The sequence below is a fragment of the Sinocyclocheilus rhinocerous genome, unplaced genomic scaffold, assembly GCF_001515625.1.
Source record: "Sinocyclocheilus rhinocerous isolate Xijiao unplaced genomic scaffold, SAMN03320098_v1.1 scaffold90, whole genome shotgun sequence".
Classification (NCBI taxonomy): Eukaryota; Metazoa; Chordata; class Actinopteri; order Cypriniformes; family Cyprinidae; genus Sinocyclocheilus; species Sinocyclocheilus rhinocerous.
Window position 1 is genome coordinate 693,886 of NW_015657969.1, and position 15,251 is coordinate 709,136.

Genomic DNA, 15,251 nt, shown 5'->3' on the forward strand with positions numbered 1-15,251 from the left:
TATATGTATGTGTATATATATATATATATATATATATATTAATAAATATAATTTATTCCTGTGATGGCAAAGCTGAATTTTCAGCATCATTACTCCAGTCTTCAGTGTTACATGATCCTTCAGAAATCAATATGCTGATTTGCTGCTCATAAAACATGTTTTATCAACAATGTTGAAAACCGTTGTGCTGCTAATATTTTGTGTAAAACGTAATATATTACAATGGAAATTTCTAAAGAACAGCATTCATTTTAAATAGAAATCTTTTGTATCATTGTATGCCTTAACTGTCACTTTTGATCAATTGAATGCACCCTTGCTGAATAAAAATAATTATTTCTAAAAATGTAATTATTAGGGAATATTCTGAATGTACAACCTCAACATTTGCAGTATGGACCACCTCAGTCCGTCAGCTACTCCCAATGTGCACATCCAGTGTCAGATTTTGGTAGTAATGATTATCAATGTACTTGATAAAATTGATGTTTGTGACCAATGGACAAGCAAATAACCATAGAAGTTTCCTTTACGTTTTTCAGCGTGTATGCATACAGTCCACGTATGTCTTATTGTATATGACAACACAGCACAAACACAGTCACACTGCAGGTTTGCAATTTCTCCATGAACTTTCACAGCAGTCCCGGCCCCCAGCGGGAACCTCAGGAGCTCCTTGAAATGTCTCCATCAGAGCCTGAATGTTAAATTGAGCCCGGGGCTCTCCTCTGTTCAACCTTCCGATATTAGATCAGCATTTGAGAGAGAGATAGAGAGACATTTCTGAACACAGTGACCCTGCTGTTTGGTAGATTATCTCATCTGCAGAGACACTTTGCTCAGTAAATATTTTCTCAAGCGCTCTGTGTGGGTGAGTGTGTACGTGAGAGGCCTAAACTGTTTAAAATGACAGTAATATCTTACTCTTTCCTCTTCGCAGGACTGCACCATCTATGAAACTGAAAATAAGATCCTCCATGTGGTAAGTGTTTCTCTTCTAGTTTACACTTCAATATGAGGCTGATAATGAGCTCTAATGTTTCTCCTCTGAGCTCTGCCCCCATTTCTTCATTTACAGGAAATACCGTGAGAATGCTCATACACATATCTCTCTCTGCCTGTTATTTCTCTGTGGTAGACTAAATTTAAACTCTTGACTGATTTTATGACCATACAGTGATGTGAATAGACATTTTAAATGTTAATTTCAATTAACCATTTAACAAACTGATTGTTGCGAGTCATCATTCAGTAGTGCCTGCATTTTTGGCCCCAAAGAATCTAACTTGATTTTTTTTTTTATGTAGTAAAAATTTAAGTTTATCTAATAAAATAACTAATTTTAGATTGTACTATATCACTGTTACAAGTTAGTTGTAAATTAATGTTTTTGTTACTGTAAGTGCTGTTCATCTAATATTTTACCCCCAGATAATTATTTTAAAGCCTTTGAATCTCTTCTTACATTATATTATATTATATTATATTATATTATATTATATTATATTATATATGCAACCAACTCCCTGCCAATTAATACAGAGTTATTAATAAAATGTAAACTCCCGATGACTAATTTTATGACCACACAGTGATGTGAAAAGATGCCTTAAATGCTTGTTTCACTGAACCATTCAGAAAAGTGATTCATTTGTAGGGATGGGTATCGTTAAGGTTTTAACGGTATTACTACTCTTACCGATACTGCTTATCGATCCAGTACTTTAACAGTATTCTTATCTGTACTTTTTGTTTATATATATATATTTAATGAAACAAATTAAGAGCTGAATTAACATTGCTTTATATTCTGAAATGTAAAATAAATATAATTTAATTAAATGAATTTAAAACATTGATTTGTAAATGCACCAGTGTGTAGGCATTTTTAGTGTTTTATATACATAAGATAAGATACGGTAAGATCATGAAGAAAGAAACAAAGTAAAACAAACCAACAAATACAATAAAACAAAGATACAAATGAAATAAACAGTGCTTTATTTTTTTCATTAAGGTCTACTAACATTTAGTGTTCAGCTAGGAAATATAGCCTACAAAAGAAGTCTAATAAAGTAACCAAATGTAAAATAACACTGCATAGTTTTCACTGTATGAATAAATATATTAATGTTTATTAAAACTAACATTATTCATATTAAGAGCTATGATTTTGTTGTTTGATTAACATTGATGGTCCAAGCGCCAAACACTGCTGTCACTTTAAGACAATATTAACACACATCAGATTATCTCCCACTTAAGACATAAACTGTGTTTAATTGAATACTCTCCAAGCTGGCCATTTTGACATTTTGTGTGTATTTGATCGCTTGGACGTGCACCTGTCACCCAAAGCCCAAAGTGTAATTTGCTTGTCTAGTTACGGTCCGTATTGGAGCGTGCGCACACAATTCATCCTGGGGAACAGTGTCTCTTGCGCGGATTATTGTGCTTTCAACGTTTTACTATCATTTAGCAGCAGTAAAGATAGCATTTTACAACAATCACCGATTGTGCTGATTCTGACGTTAAGTTTGGGTTTTAGGAAGGAACGAATGCGCACCGCTGTTTAGAATTGGAAGTTGCGCTAGACGAAGCGCGGCTGGTTTTTAAAAGTTTTACCTCATATCTTCATTTTTTATGATCCTTAGCAGCCATAATCGAAATAAAAAATAAAAATTAGCATAATATTACAGGCCTAAAGTGTGAGCAGGCATTTTAATGTTTAGTTCTGTCCTCTATCATCACAATTAAACAGGGCTTTCATGTTGCGCGTGCTGAAGCTCCTCCGCGTGAGCGCGATTTCACTTCTGAATTGTGAATAGCAAAAATGCATCAAACAAATGACAAAGACAGTCTGAATATTATTGCATATAAAAACAGCTGGCGACTAGCGAGATAGAATTTGCAAGATAATGACTACATAGCAGTAATAAATTTATGTGTATTTCTTAATCTCTCCAGTACCGACAGCAGAACCGTTAACATCAGAGCTTATAGATACACCATTATCTTTCATAATTTCGGTACCCATCCCTATTCATTTGAATCATTATTCTGTAGTGATCGGTGAAGTCTTTGCATTTTAGGCCCTAAAGAATCTTCCTTGATCTTTTTATAGTGAAATAGACCTTGTATTACATTAAATAACACAATTTCTTACTGTTATTGATACATTTTGTGTTGTAAATTTATGAGTCTCAGTTTGGTGCTTTTACTCTGCAGTTGTTTTCCAGATAAGAACCATTTTTATGGCCTGATTGAGTTATATTATATTATAATATATACATAATATTATAATTTCAAATGTTTCCACATATTTAAATTTTTGCTCTTAAACTGACGACAGTTGAGGGATTTTGAAAATCTTTTCATATCATTTTGACAAGTCATTTAAAATAACTGATTCAAATGATGCTTATAAATGCTTATATATTTTGATCACAAGTTTTTATTTATTTATTTAGCGATGTCCTCAGCTTTTGAATACAATATTGAAGTAAATTTTAATAGTGGCTTTTATTTAGTAAAAGACTTTATTCCTCATCTTAGTGTTTTACATTTGTTGCTGTAAAATCCTCAGGGAACCATTTTGTGAACATGCATTTTACTAGTTCAAGCCCTGAGGTGAAGTTCCCTTTGCAGTCACAGGAGACCCACAGCTAGGCTCTTTGTGAGATTCCTGTCTCATACACACTAGCACACAGCAGTGTGTGTGGCAGGTCCTGTTGTCGCCACAGACTGCTGGGCTGGGCACAGCTGTCATTCTCACTGAGTCCCACAGCTATAAATACCTACACATTGCGCCTGCTAGCAGCAGATTTCATTCCCCAGCGCCACCCCACCTCAGCTACTGACTGTAGGAGGAGAAACAAACACACCAATGACACCAGATGAAAGCACAAGCAGAGAGAGAGATGAAACCATAAAACAAAGTGAATTAAAGTGCTACAGAACCCTAAAAAACAAATACAAATCGCAATATAACTGCAGTCATGCTAGGCAGAGAAATCCAGTGCACGTTTTGCAAATCCAGTAGCAAAGTGAAAAATGCCAAGTATTATGGTATACAGTGTAAAATTTCAAATGCTTTAAGGACAGTAACATGACAATAGTGTTGCTACTGTACATAGATAAAGCTATGTGGTAATGTTTTCTAACTAGGTGGGTAGGTAACTGGGATAGACTGACAGACAGATGTTTTTTGTTGTTGTGAGTAAATAGATATATTTTCTTCCAGTTATGTGTTGTAGTTTTCTTAACACTGTTGGCTTCTTCCTTACTATTTTTTGAAAAGTTTCTTGAATGCCTCAACAATTTTGTAAGTTTATAGTCAGTAACTTTATAGTCATGCCAGTAAAAAGCTTGTTGAGAGAAAAGTGGAGACCAGAGGAATAGTGCAGTGGTTAACAGGAAATGAAACAACATCGATTCCCACCTCCTTCACCTTGAGTGAACTACACCAATATCCTAGAGAGGTGAAATCTGATCATAATCGCTGAGAGTTTGATATAACGCTGTTGAGATAATGAACGAAAAAGGGTGAGAGTATAGGGAAGACTGACGAGCACATGGGGAAGAAAAAAAAAGATATAACTTGAATGAACTCTTCTGAAAACTCTATGCAACCCAACTTCGTGCCAATTAATACAGCACATTTTCCAAACCAAATTATCACCATAGTTATACCTGACCAACCCATAGCTTTAGTCTTTTTAGGCATTACAACGTCCTTCCCAATGGAAATGGCTTTAGAACTGCACGTTTATTAAAACTGTGCCCCACAAAAGCCAAATATTGACTTCAGCTAAAGATGCATTCTGTGGTCATGGGACATTAAACCTAAATTTGATCATATCTATCTATGAGGCTGAGTTATATCTAATAAATATTTGTCCAGTGCAGCATATCTATGCAGAAAATAATTTATATTCTATCTCTCTCTCTCTTTTCCCTCTCACTAGTGTAAGACATTGTCTGGAGTATGTGACCACATCATCTCACTGTCGTCAGACCCCCTGGTCTCCCAGTCGGCACATCTGGAGGTGGTTCAACTGGCTAATATTAAACCTACAGAGGGTCTGGTAAGATCACACACAATTATACTGTACAACTGACCATTGTGCTAATTACTGCTATTTATCATTATGTTTTAAATGTATTTATTAAACTAAAAAAAAAATCTAGTGTAAATATATGTGTTCATGTTAATATGGTCACATTAATTGTGATTGATAAATACTTTTTTGATTGTAAAAATAAATCAATTTATCTGAATTTATTAACATTAATTACTCTTAATTATTTAATATAAAATATATAATTACAAATAACTAATATATATTTTTTCAGTTCAAAAGGTTGGGGTCAGTAAGATTTATTATAAATTAATATTTTTGTGAAGCAAGGATGCATTAAATTGATCAAAAGTGAAAGTTAAGACATATATAATTTTACCAAAGATTTCTATTTCAAATGAATGATGTCTTTTTAGAACTTTATATTGTTATGTATAATGTTTTCCACAAAATGTTAAAAAGCACAGTTTTCAGTTTTGTTGATAAGTAATGTTTCTTGAGAACCAAATCAACATATTAGAATGATTTCTGAAGGACCATATGACACTGAAGCCTGGAGCAATGGCTCCTGAAAATTCAACTTGCCATAAAAAAAAGAAAAGAAAATGTTTTTACTGCATTTTTAATGAAATAAATGCAGCCTTGGTGAGCATACGAGATTTCTTAAAAAGAAAAAATAACCCCAAACTTTTGAATGTTTATGTAATGGTAACCTTTTGTTAGCAGTGTAGCTTGACTGTAGCTTAACTAATTGTAATTATAAGCAGCTTGTGTATCTTGCCTAACAGTTTCAGAGTCACTTCCCCAACACTGATCTTTGTTCTGAGCGAATATGTGTGTATGCATGCTTGCTTGTGTTAAAAAAAAATCTCTTTTATTAAAAGTAATTTAACTTCTCTATATACATGAATAGACTAAAAGCATTTTGAAGTGTTCTTCAATGTGTGCATGAGACAGAAAGAGGATGAGATGAGGAGATTATTCATTAGAGTCTATTAATTTCTTCCTGTGTCTTTTATATTTTAAGGGAATGTACATCAAATCCACATATGATGGTCTTCACGTTATCACAGGAACCACAGAGGGGGTAAGAGCCAGTCAGTGTTAATGTGTGCGCTCTAATTCATGTGTCTTTTATAATGTCCTGTAGTAAGTAAAATCTCAGCAATTGATTGTACGGCTGTTATTGCACATGCTCAAATTAAAGAGCAGGAGAGAGAGAAAGAGCTATACAGACAGGAGTGCTCTAAATAAAGATCCACTGATCATGTGACTGAAAGCTCTTAGTTTTCGTTGTAGCTCTAATAGGGGGTGGAAATCACCCGTTATACTGCAATATGCAGTACACATAAGAAGCACCACAATATATATTTCACATGTCATATTTCAGGTGCGTCCCCTAGACCACACTGAGATTAAAATGGATAACAAGTGGAGTCTTCAGAGTTTTAGAAGATATCTGTCACAAACTGCTCAGATGTCGAAGTGTGCAGATGCAGAAGTCTGAGATTTCAACAGAATCTTTATTTACATTAAATTCTTGCCAGACCAAATCATCTGAGCTATTCTATCTACATTAATTTTTTATCACTGCTCTATTCTTATTGTTTTTTTATACACTATAACCATGATATCATAAATATGTCAATTCACAATATGATTAGAATAGACCATTTTTATGATGCAATCATAAGCTCAAGCGGTAGAGCATGGCGCTAGCAACGTAAAGGGCATGAGTTTAATTCCCAGGGAATGCATAAACTGATAAAAATGTACACTACCAGTCAAAGGTTTGAGATGATTAAGAATTTTTTTAATGTTTTTTATTTTTATTTTTTTTTATGAATAGAAGTTCAGTGAACAGCATTTATTTGAAATAGAAATATTTATAATATTGTAAATGTCCATACTGTCACTGATCAATTTAAAGTGTAACTGCTGAATAAAACTTAATTTCTTAAAAAAAAAAAAAAAAAATTTTTAATCTTACTTACTCCAAACTTTTAAGTAAAGGATAGTGTATCTGTCACGGTGTGTTGACGAAGAAGACTCGATGAAGAAAGGAAGACAGAAACTAGGTCAAAACAGGGAAACAAGAGGAAAGACAACAAACAAACAAAAAAAGTCGATGGTGACAGTACATGGTTTCCACAAAAATATTAAGCGCACAAATGTTTTTAGCATTGATGATGATATAAAATATTTCTTGAGCATCAAATCAGTATATTAGAATGATTTCTGAAGGATCATTTGACACTGAAGACTGGAGTAATAATGCTGAAAATTTGCTTTGTAACCACAAGAATAAACTACATTTTAAAATATATTGAAATAGAAAACAGTTATGTTAAAATTGTAATAACATTTCACAATATTACTGTATTTTTAATCAAATACATGCAGAGCATAAGAGACATTTGACTAGAATGCAATGTAAATTGGTTTGGATAAAAGCATCTACCAAATTCTTAGATTTGAATGTAAATTATATTCTTCAACTGCTTTGTCATTTGACATCTATTTTTAGTGACATCTATTATTCTGTCTTTTTATATTTCTCCCTTTTTCCGTCTCTTTCTTAGTCTCCAGCAGATCGCTGTAAAAAGATCCACGCAGGTGATGAGGTCATCCAGGTGAACCATCAGACAGTGGTGCGTGTCAGTCTCTCTTAGTCACTCAATCCATTTGGCTCATTTATTCTTCGATTTTATCATCCATCCATCAGTTTTTTTTAAATTTATATATGTAAGTCTCACTTGGCATTCAACAGCAGTTGCCCCTTTCCTGCCTGTTTGTGTATGGAATTATGGAACTGAAAATGAGGTGCATTTGAATTTAAGGACTTTAATGTGTCCTTGTTAAAACACCAAGAGGTTTAAAACATATTGCTAGATGTATTTTTAGCTCATTTTTATGACTAGGGCAGCTATATTCCAATTTGACTGAATTCATAGTGCTGATTTAGTGTGTTACGCTTTAAACTGCATTTCTGAGTGAGACTGGAGAGTGTTTAAAGGGCATAAGAGGCTGTAAATGTAATGAAGGGCAGTGGAATGTGTTTTTAAGGATGGTTGTATTTGAGAGATTTTTTGCGTGCATATGGAGTGCATCAATAGATACTCCAGTGATCGTACCCTGTGGAGTTCCCTTCAAATAATTGATAAAGAGCCTTTTCTGCGTACTTCTGTGTACAAGTAATTGCGCATGGAGTTTAGCTTCTGAAATCAATTCTGTTTGAAATTACTTCCTCAGTGTTTGATGTGCATAAGGTGCTGAATAATTTTTTGAATATTTTAATTTTATTCTCAAGTGGTGGCATGTTTTACGAAGTTAAAGCAAAAGCAGAAAGCTAAATGTTCCCTTGTCATCATCTCTGATCACAATGTCTTCTGATGTTGTTGTTCAGATTTAAGATGTTTTTTTCGTTCGGTTTTACCTCAAGGCATCAGAATTCAACTTCTACATCAGTTTTTCTTGTTTGTCTTAAGTCATCTTGTCACCGTGGTGAGGGATGCTGAGCTTGTTTTGTGATGAAAAATCAGCAGCACTAAGGCCTCATTAATCCTCATGTAATTAGATTGTTGTCACATTCATAATTGGATAAATGAGCCTCTACTGTGCGATAAGCGATACGAATTCGGCTTGTAGCGAAAAACACACAAACAAACAAGTACCGTAACAATGAGCGGTTCATGCTCAGGAACAACCTCAACAGGCGTTAAAGAATGGTGCATTGTGGGAGCTGCTCTATATGTAACCCCTGTGATTAGTCCCCATTCGCTATAGGATCAGGTCCGACTATCCAGCCCATCTCAGTGTGTGTGTGTGTGTGTGTGTGTGTGTGTATTTGTAGTTGTGTATTGTGGTTGTTTCTGTCTGTGAAGGACAGTGTAATCTGTGTGTGTGGGTCACGTTTTGCCCACAAGGATAATAAAGGATAGTAAAACCTCAAACCACCTACATTTTGGGAACCAGCCAACAGTTCACTGCTTAATAAATATAATAAATTATGTCTTAATGACAGTCTAAAAATGCATAAATATTTATGTGAGGGTTAGGTTAAGGGATAGAATGTATCATTAGCTCAGTTTAACTATGGAAATCAATCAAAAGTTCCCACTATCATAAAAAAAACAAATGTTTGTGTGTGTGTGTGAGTGTGTATTGTTTAACTTCATAGATATAGAGAAGAGCTGCATATTAATATGAAACATTGATCTTTTCATAGACTGACACTGTAGAGATTTTTGGGTTAATATAGTGTTTTTAGTAATGCTGTCAAACGATTAATCACGATTAATCGCATCCAAAATAAATGTTTTTATTTACATAATATATGTATGTGTGCTTTGTATATTTATTATGTATATATAAATACACACACATACAGTATATCTTTTGAAAATATTTACATGTATATACATTTATATATTTATATTCTTATATTTTATATTATATATAAATATATTTAATATATAAAAATTACATATTTTTCTTAAATATATACATGCATGTGTTTGTATTTATATATACATAATACATATACACAGTGTACACACATATACTGTATTATGTAAACAAAAACTTTTATTTTGGATGTGATTAATCACGATTAATCGTTTGACAGCACTAGTTTTTAGATAATACTTCCTGCTCTAAAATCTGATTGACTGCACATAAATTGAATTTTTTTATTAAAAACAACCTGAACTAGCCGTTGAAAGAATTGTTTATTGTGATTATTCATGAATATTTAAATTAATTATTTAACATTGGTATCCTTTATCATAGAGTTTTAAACTTTTTGATGCCACAGATCCCCAAATATTATGAGCCCATTCCTAAAATATTATGGCAGCTATATATTTTCATGTGTAAAGACCTATTTTATTTATTTATTTTTTTTAACCCCTGTTTTATCATGTTGCTATTGTTATTAGAAGCCACTTGAGTCAGTGATGATGTACAATGATTTTTACCATGGTTAAGTGACCTTGTATCATCTAACAGTACATCTTAACCATCGTAAAATCACTTGTACACTGCACAGCACTGTGAAATGTTGTGAATTATTGTAGTTTCATAATTCATCTGATGTAAACATCTTTAAAAATGTAGAGTTTGCATATAGTGTCACATTATTTTAGAATTATATTTTAAACAATTGCCTCCAGCTATTAGTTTCACTTGCCGGCTCAGTAAGCATTTTTATAGCAGCGTTACAGAAATATTTCAGCAATAAAAAATATGTAGTCAGCCAGTGTATAGACTATGTTTATATCTTTTATTTATCTTTATATCTTTTTTTATCTTTTATGTTTAGTTATTAAAATATAATCAGTATTATCATTCATTTGAACATTTTTCTGAATGATTTTACAATTTTTTTCCACACTAGGCATTTGGTTCATTTTTCGTGCTTCAGAATTCATGATTATGCATCATTTATGATGAACCCAAGGCTCAAATATTGACTTTTACATTGAATGTCAAGTTCTTCCATAGACTTTATGTGGAATTATTTGACAGATTAGCAAACATCACGCCTCATTAGTGTACACTCATTTCACATAGTAAACTTAATCAACATGAGCTGTGTGTCAGGAAATGTATATGTGTGTGATGCACAGTTGCAGTATATTCTCTCAGTATTCACAGAATATAGAGAGATGTATGTAAGCATTTCCTAGAAGTTCCTTGTCAGTTGATATCTGTGTGTGGCGTTCTTGTCAAGTCTGTGTATGTTGACCCTGTGTTTGTTGCTGTAGGTGGGCTGGCAGTTGAAAAACTTGGTAAGCTCTCTGCGCGGGGACCCTGCCGGTGTGACATTGACCCTGAAAAAGCGTCCCCAGAGCACGCTCACCTCCGCCCCAGCCCTACTAAAGAACATGAGATGGAAGCCCCTGGCCCTGCAGGTAGGATTCAGATCGCCCTGTCCCAAAAGCTTCATCATTTTGGGCTGCACTTTCCCCCTTTATCTGCCACCTGCTCCCTGGCCCATCTTAGATAGGGAACTGACACTTTGACTCAATTTCCCATGATGCACCTGCCTGCTTACATGTCGCTTTGCATTCAAACGTCCTATTCTGACTGAAATTTTGTAACAAAGCTATAGAAATCAGTTTATTTTGTGTAAATAACAGGACTGTTGGATATCGGAGTTGCCTTTGTGGTTCTTACGGTGCTTTTTAAGTCATTTGCATTAACATCACTAACCTGCCTTAAAAGTGTTGCGGAAAGTGTTTGTGTCTGCGCCAGAGAGAGCAGATTAGCTTTAATCAGCTTTTGCTGAAGGATTAAAGTTTGGTTCTAGACTTGTGACTCTAGGCTAAACTTTTAGCCATTTTCCCCAAACAGACCTGTGTACGTCTCTATCTTGGCGGCTGTCATCTTACATGCTCATTTCACTGATTATATGCACGTGCCTCTTTGTGCATGTCATGTCTGTACATCCAACTGTGCAGTCTATGTCACAACCCCTGTTCCCAGGCATTCAGCTCACTGGAGACACTAATCACACGTCTATAGTCTCTGAAGCCATTGTGTTCTCTGGAGATGTTGCAAATGTTTCCATAGACTCCCACTCATTATGTCAAAGCATCCTGACCCAGAGATCCCAGTGCACAGTTTACTGCAGACAGCACTGCAGAGGGACTGCGCCGCCGGCTTGCTGCTCAGGGACCTATTAATCTCTAACCCTTACCCTTGTGACTGTCTGCAGATATCAGTATCTGGGTCACGTCCTGGAACAGAGCTCCATTATTACATTTAGTTGTGCCCTCAGACGTTTTACCAGTAGTTCAAGCTCATAGTAGATGTGAACTTTGATCTTTAATTCAATGATCTTGTCTGCCCAGCAGCCAGTCATTCCCAGGAGTCCCACCAGCAGCTCGGCCACGCCCACAAGCACCATCAGCACACCCTCCAAATGTGATAGCTCTGCCCTCCAAGACCTATATATCCCACCCCCTCCATCCGAGCCGTACACACCCAGGTAAACTCATCCAGTAAAGGCTTTTTTATACTTCAGCTGCTTTTTTTCTTGAAATTCACTCAAATTCTTAGTCAACTTAGTCAATCTTACATCAAAAACACTTGTATTTTGTTCAACGTCCTTAGAATTAAACAAGCTGCTGCTTTTGCTACTGTACATTTGATACAAGAAAACATATTTGAATATGCCTGTTTTAATTATGACTGCCCAAATCCTGGGGCAGTCGTGGCCTAATGGTTAGAGAGTCGGACTTGAAACCTGAAGGCACCGAACCCCCAACTGCTCCCCGGGTGCCGCAGCAATATGGCTGCCCACTGCACACACTGTGTTCACGGTGTGTGTGTGTGTGTGTGTTCACTACTCTGTGTGTGCACTTGGATGGGTTAAATGCAGAGCACAAATTCCGAGTATGGGTCACCAATACTGTGTGTGTCCTATGCCTTAGTGGACAGCATGAAACCCACAATGTTAAATAAAAATGTCATTCATATCAATTCATGCATCACCCAATTCTACTCGTAACATATAGGCCTGGCCTACAGAAAAGAACATTTATGTTTAATCTATCTAATATTGTGTTGGTCATACTATACAATGATTTATAGCTTGTCTTTGTTGAATAATACAGAACATAAAGAGCTTTAAAAAAAATAATTGCATATTAAATCGCAATCGCAATATTGGTAAAAAAAAATCGCAATTAGATTATTTTCCAAAATCGTTCAACCCTATTTGTCGGACAATACTTAATTTAATTGTACACTTTTGCATTTAGATTACCATTGCTCAGTTAAAGTTAATCTTTAAAAAAAACAATATTTTAATGAAGCTGTTAAATGTAAATGTTAGCAAATCTCAATATGAGTTTACATTTTTCATAGTGCAGAATGTTGTGATGCCTAAATTCACGTTTAGCTTGTAAAATGATTGATTGATTTTTGTGTGTGTGTTTTTCTAGACAAAGTATTATAGAATTTGCATTTTCCTTGGTTGCCATAGTAACAAATATAACTTTTGACAAATTTCTGTGTAATATTTGATCTACACTACTGCTCAGGACAGTAAATTTATCAAAAGTGACAGTAAAAAAATGTTACAAAATATTTCTGTTTCAAATAAATGCTGTTTATTTATTTATTTTCACTTTTTATTAATCAAAACTATTCCACAAAAATTGTGGAAATTGTCCAAAAAAAACCAATGCTTTTTTTTTTTAGCATCAAATCAGCATATTAGAATGATTTATGAAGGATTATGTGACAATGAAGACTGGCTGCTGAAAATTTAGCTTAGCCATCACAGGAATAAATAACATTTGAAAATATATTAATATAGAAAACATTTTAAATAGTGTACATACAGTACAATCTGAATATATTATGTTATGCTGTGTTTTTAGAGATGAGAAAGGCGGTCTCCTGGGTGAAGGTGGGGTACCTATCGCAAAAGGGTCAGAATCACCAAACTCATTCCTGGATCAAGAGTACAGACGACGATTTCCTCTCATGGAAGAGGAGGCCGTCCTGTACTGCTATGAGTACGACCCCAACCACGGACCTGCAACATCCCGCCGAGACAGCACACCCACTTACGGTACACAAGCACACACAGGCACAAAATGTTTTGTCTGTGAGCGCATTTCAGTACAAGCTTAGATGGTGCATCAGGGTTATTCACTCTTTTAGCATGGGAAATTCTGCCTTTCTGCTTTTGTTATTTTCCGCTAGCTTTTGCAGCAGATGCCAGAGGGACTGAATATTGACCCAGCAACTAATTCAAGGTGCAGACCAAACTTCAATGAACATCTGCTAATTATAAAACAGCATGTAATGACGAAAAAACACAATTTACCCCAATTATGTTGCATAACTAAGTTGAGTTAATAAGAAAGCAGTTAATAAGAAATCGGCTTTAGATCCAGCTAAAGAACTGGTATGGGAAGCTTCTGCTAATCTAATGTGTTCTGTGAAGTATGCTACATGTTTTGCAATGCTGTGTGTGATTGTATGTTCTTTGAGGTTTATAAAGCGAGCATGTCTATAACAAGTTTCCTGCATCAGGGGAGTCGGCTTCAGATTTTCTGTAATTAAACTCCAGGGAGCTGGGCTGCACTTTGTTGTGAGTGTGTAGCATTATATCCAGAACCAGAGAACTCAGCACTAGTCGTTAAATGCCAGCGTGAGCCACTGCAGTGGCACAGAATTGCTGACACACTCCATGCCCGCTGCTTCCCTAGAAAACAAGAGGACACATTAAATGTGACAGTTTGTCTTACACAAACACACACTCGCACAGACTTACCTTGGCGTCTGTGGAGAAAATGGATTGTGAACTGTCATTTTACTTCCATCTTTCTATTCCCTGTCTTTCCACACACACACACACACACACAGAAAGTGATGTGTGTATATGCACATGTCTATGCTTTCAGGTCGTCTGAGGCCCATCTCTATGCCTGTAGAGTATAACTGGGTTCCTGACTACGAGGACCCAGCAAGAATGAAGAGGGAAGGTCGGAGAGGTGAGTTTGTGTCAGTCACAGTAAATACACATGGTTATTCTCTAGTTTTTATTCATTCTTCTTCTTTTCACTCTGCAAAGGTATTATGGAAATCTTAGGTGTTCTGTTTTTCTGTTTATTGGTATTGGACACAATTTAATTAAACCTCAACAACTTTTGGGTTTAATAATATATTATTAGCAAATAAAATACTATTAAAAACTATTTTAATTAAAAATCAATATAAAATTAACAATTTTATATCGTTTGACACTATAGCTGCAACCTAAAATGATCATATATAAATAATTATATATAATTTATAATATAATATAAGTTCTCAGCCGGGGCGGGTGCAGGGGGCGGAGTTCCTCTCCTCGCTCACACCGTCCGCGACTTTCTCCCTCGTGACGGGCATTGTCGCCGGCTCTCGCACCTGGTCTGACAGCTTGGGCTCTACTTCCAGGGTGATCCTCCGCTCAGTCGCTCGGCATTGCGCTGGCTCGTAGATCGCGGCGGGAATTGCCTCTCCGTCATCGGTGGGCTCGGGCATTAGCTCCGCACAGCGGGGAGATGGTCGGCTGGGCTCTGGGTCTGGAGTGGATCTGCCGAGATCATCCACGGGGCAGGATGGCGATCCGTTTCTCGCCAGAGTCCACTCCACGAAGGCAGCGAA

The 15,251-nt window shown here is 35.6% G+C and overlaps 1 protein-coding gene across 14 annotated transcripts in view; it reads left to right on the forward strand.

Annotated features, from left to right (window-relative positions):
* LOC107721875 (connector enhancer of kinase suppressor of ras 2-like) overlaps positions 1-15,251 on the forward strand; it is a 112,265-nt gene that overhangs the window by 57,177 nt on the left and 39,837 nt on the right. For 9 of the 14 annotated variants that reach the window (XM_016530053.1, XM_016530065.1, XM_016530063.1 and 6 more), the window contains 8 exons: positions 941-982; positions 4,968-5,087; positions 6,109-6,168; positions 7,664-7,732; positions 10,850-10,996; positions 11,939-12,075; positions 13,475-13,668; positions 14,507-14,596. In XM_016530053.1, the coding sequence (XP_016385539.1) occupies positions 941-982; positions 4,968-5,087; positions 6,109-6,168; positions 7,664-7,732; positions 10,850-10,996; positions 11,939-12,075; positions 13,475-13,668; positions 14,507-14,596 (859 nt within the window). The remainder of the gene's footprint in view (positions 1-940; positions 983-4,967; positions 5,088-6,108; positions 6,169-7,663; positions 7,733-10,849; positions 10,997-11,938; positions 12,076-13,474; positions 13,669-14,506; positions 14,597-15,251) is intronic. The other 5 variants (XM_016530054.1, XM_016530057.1, XM_016530060.1 and 2 more) reach the window with 2 other exon arrangements.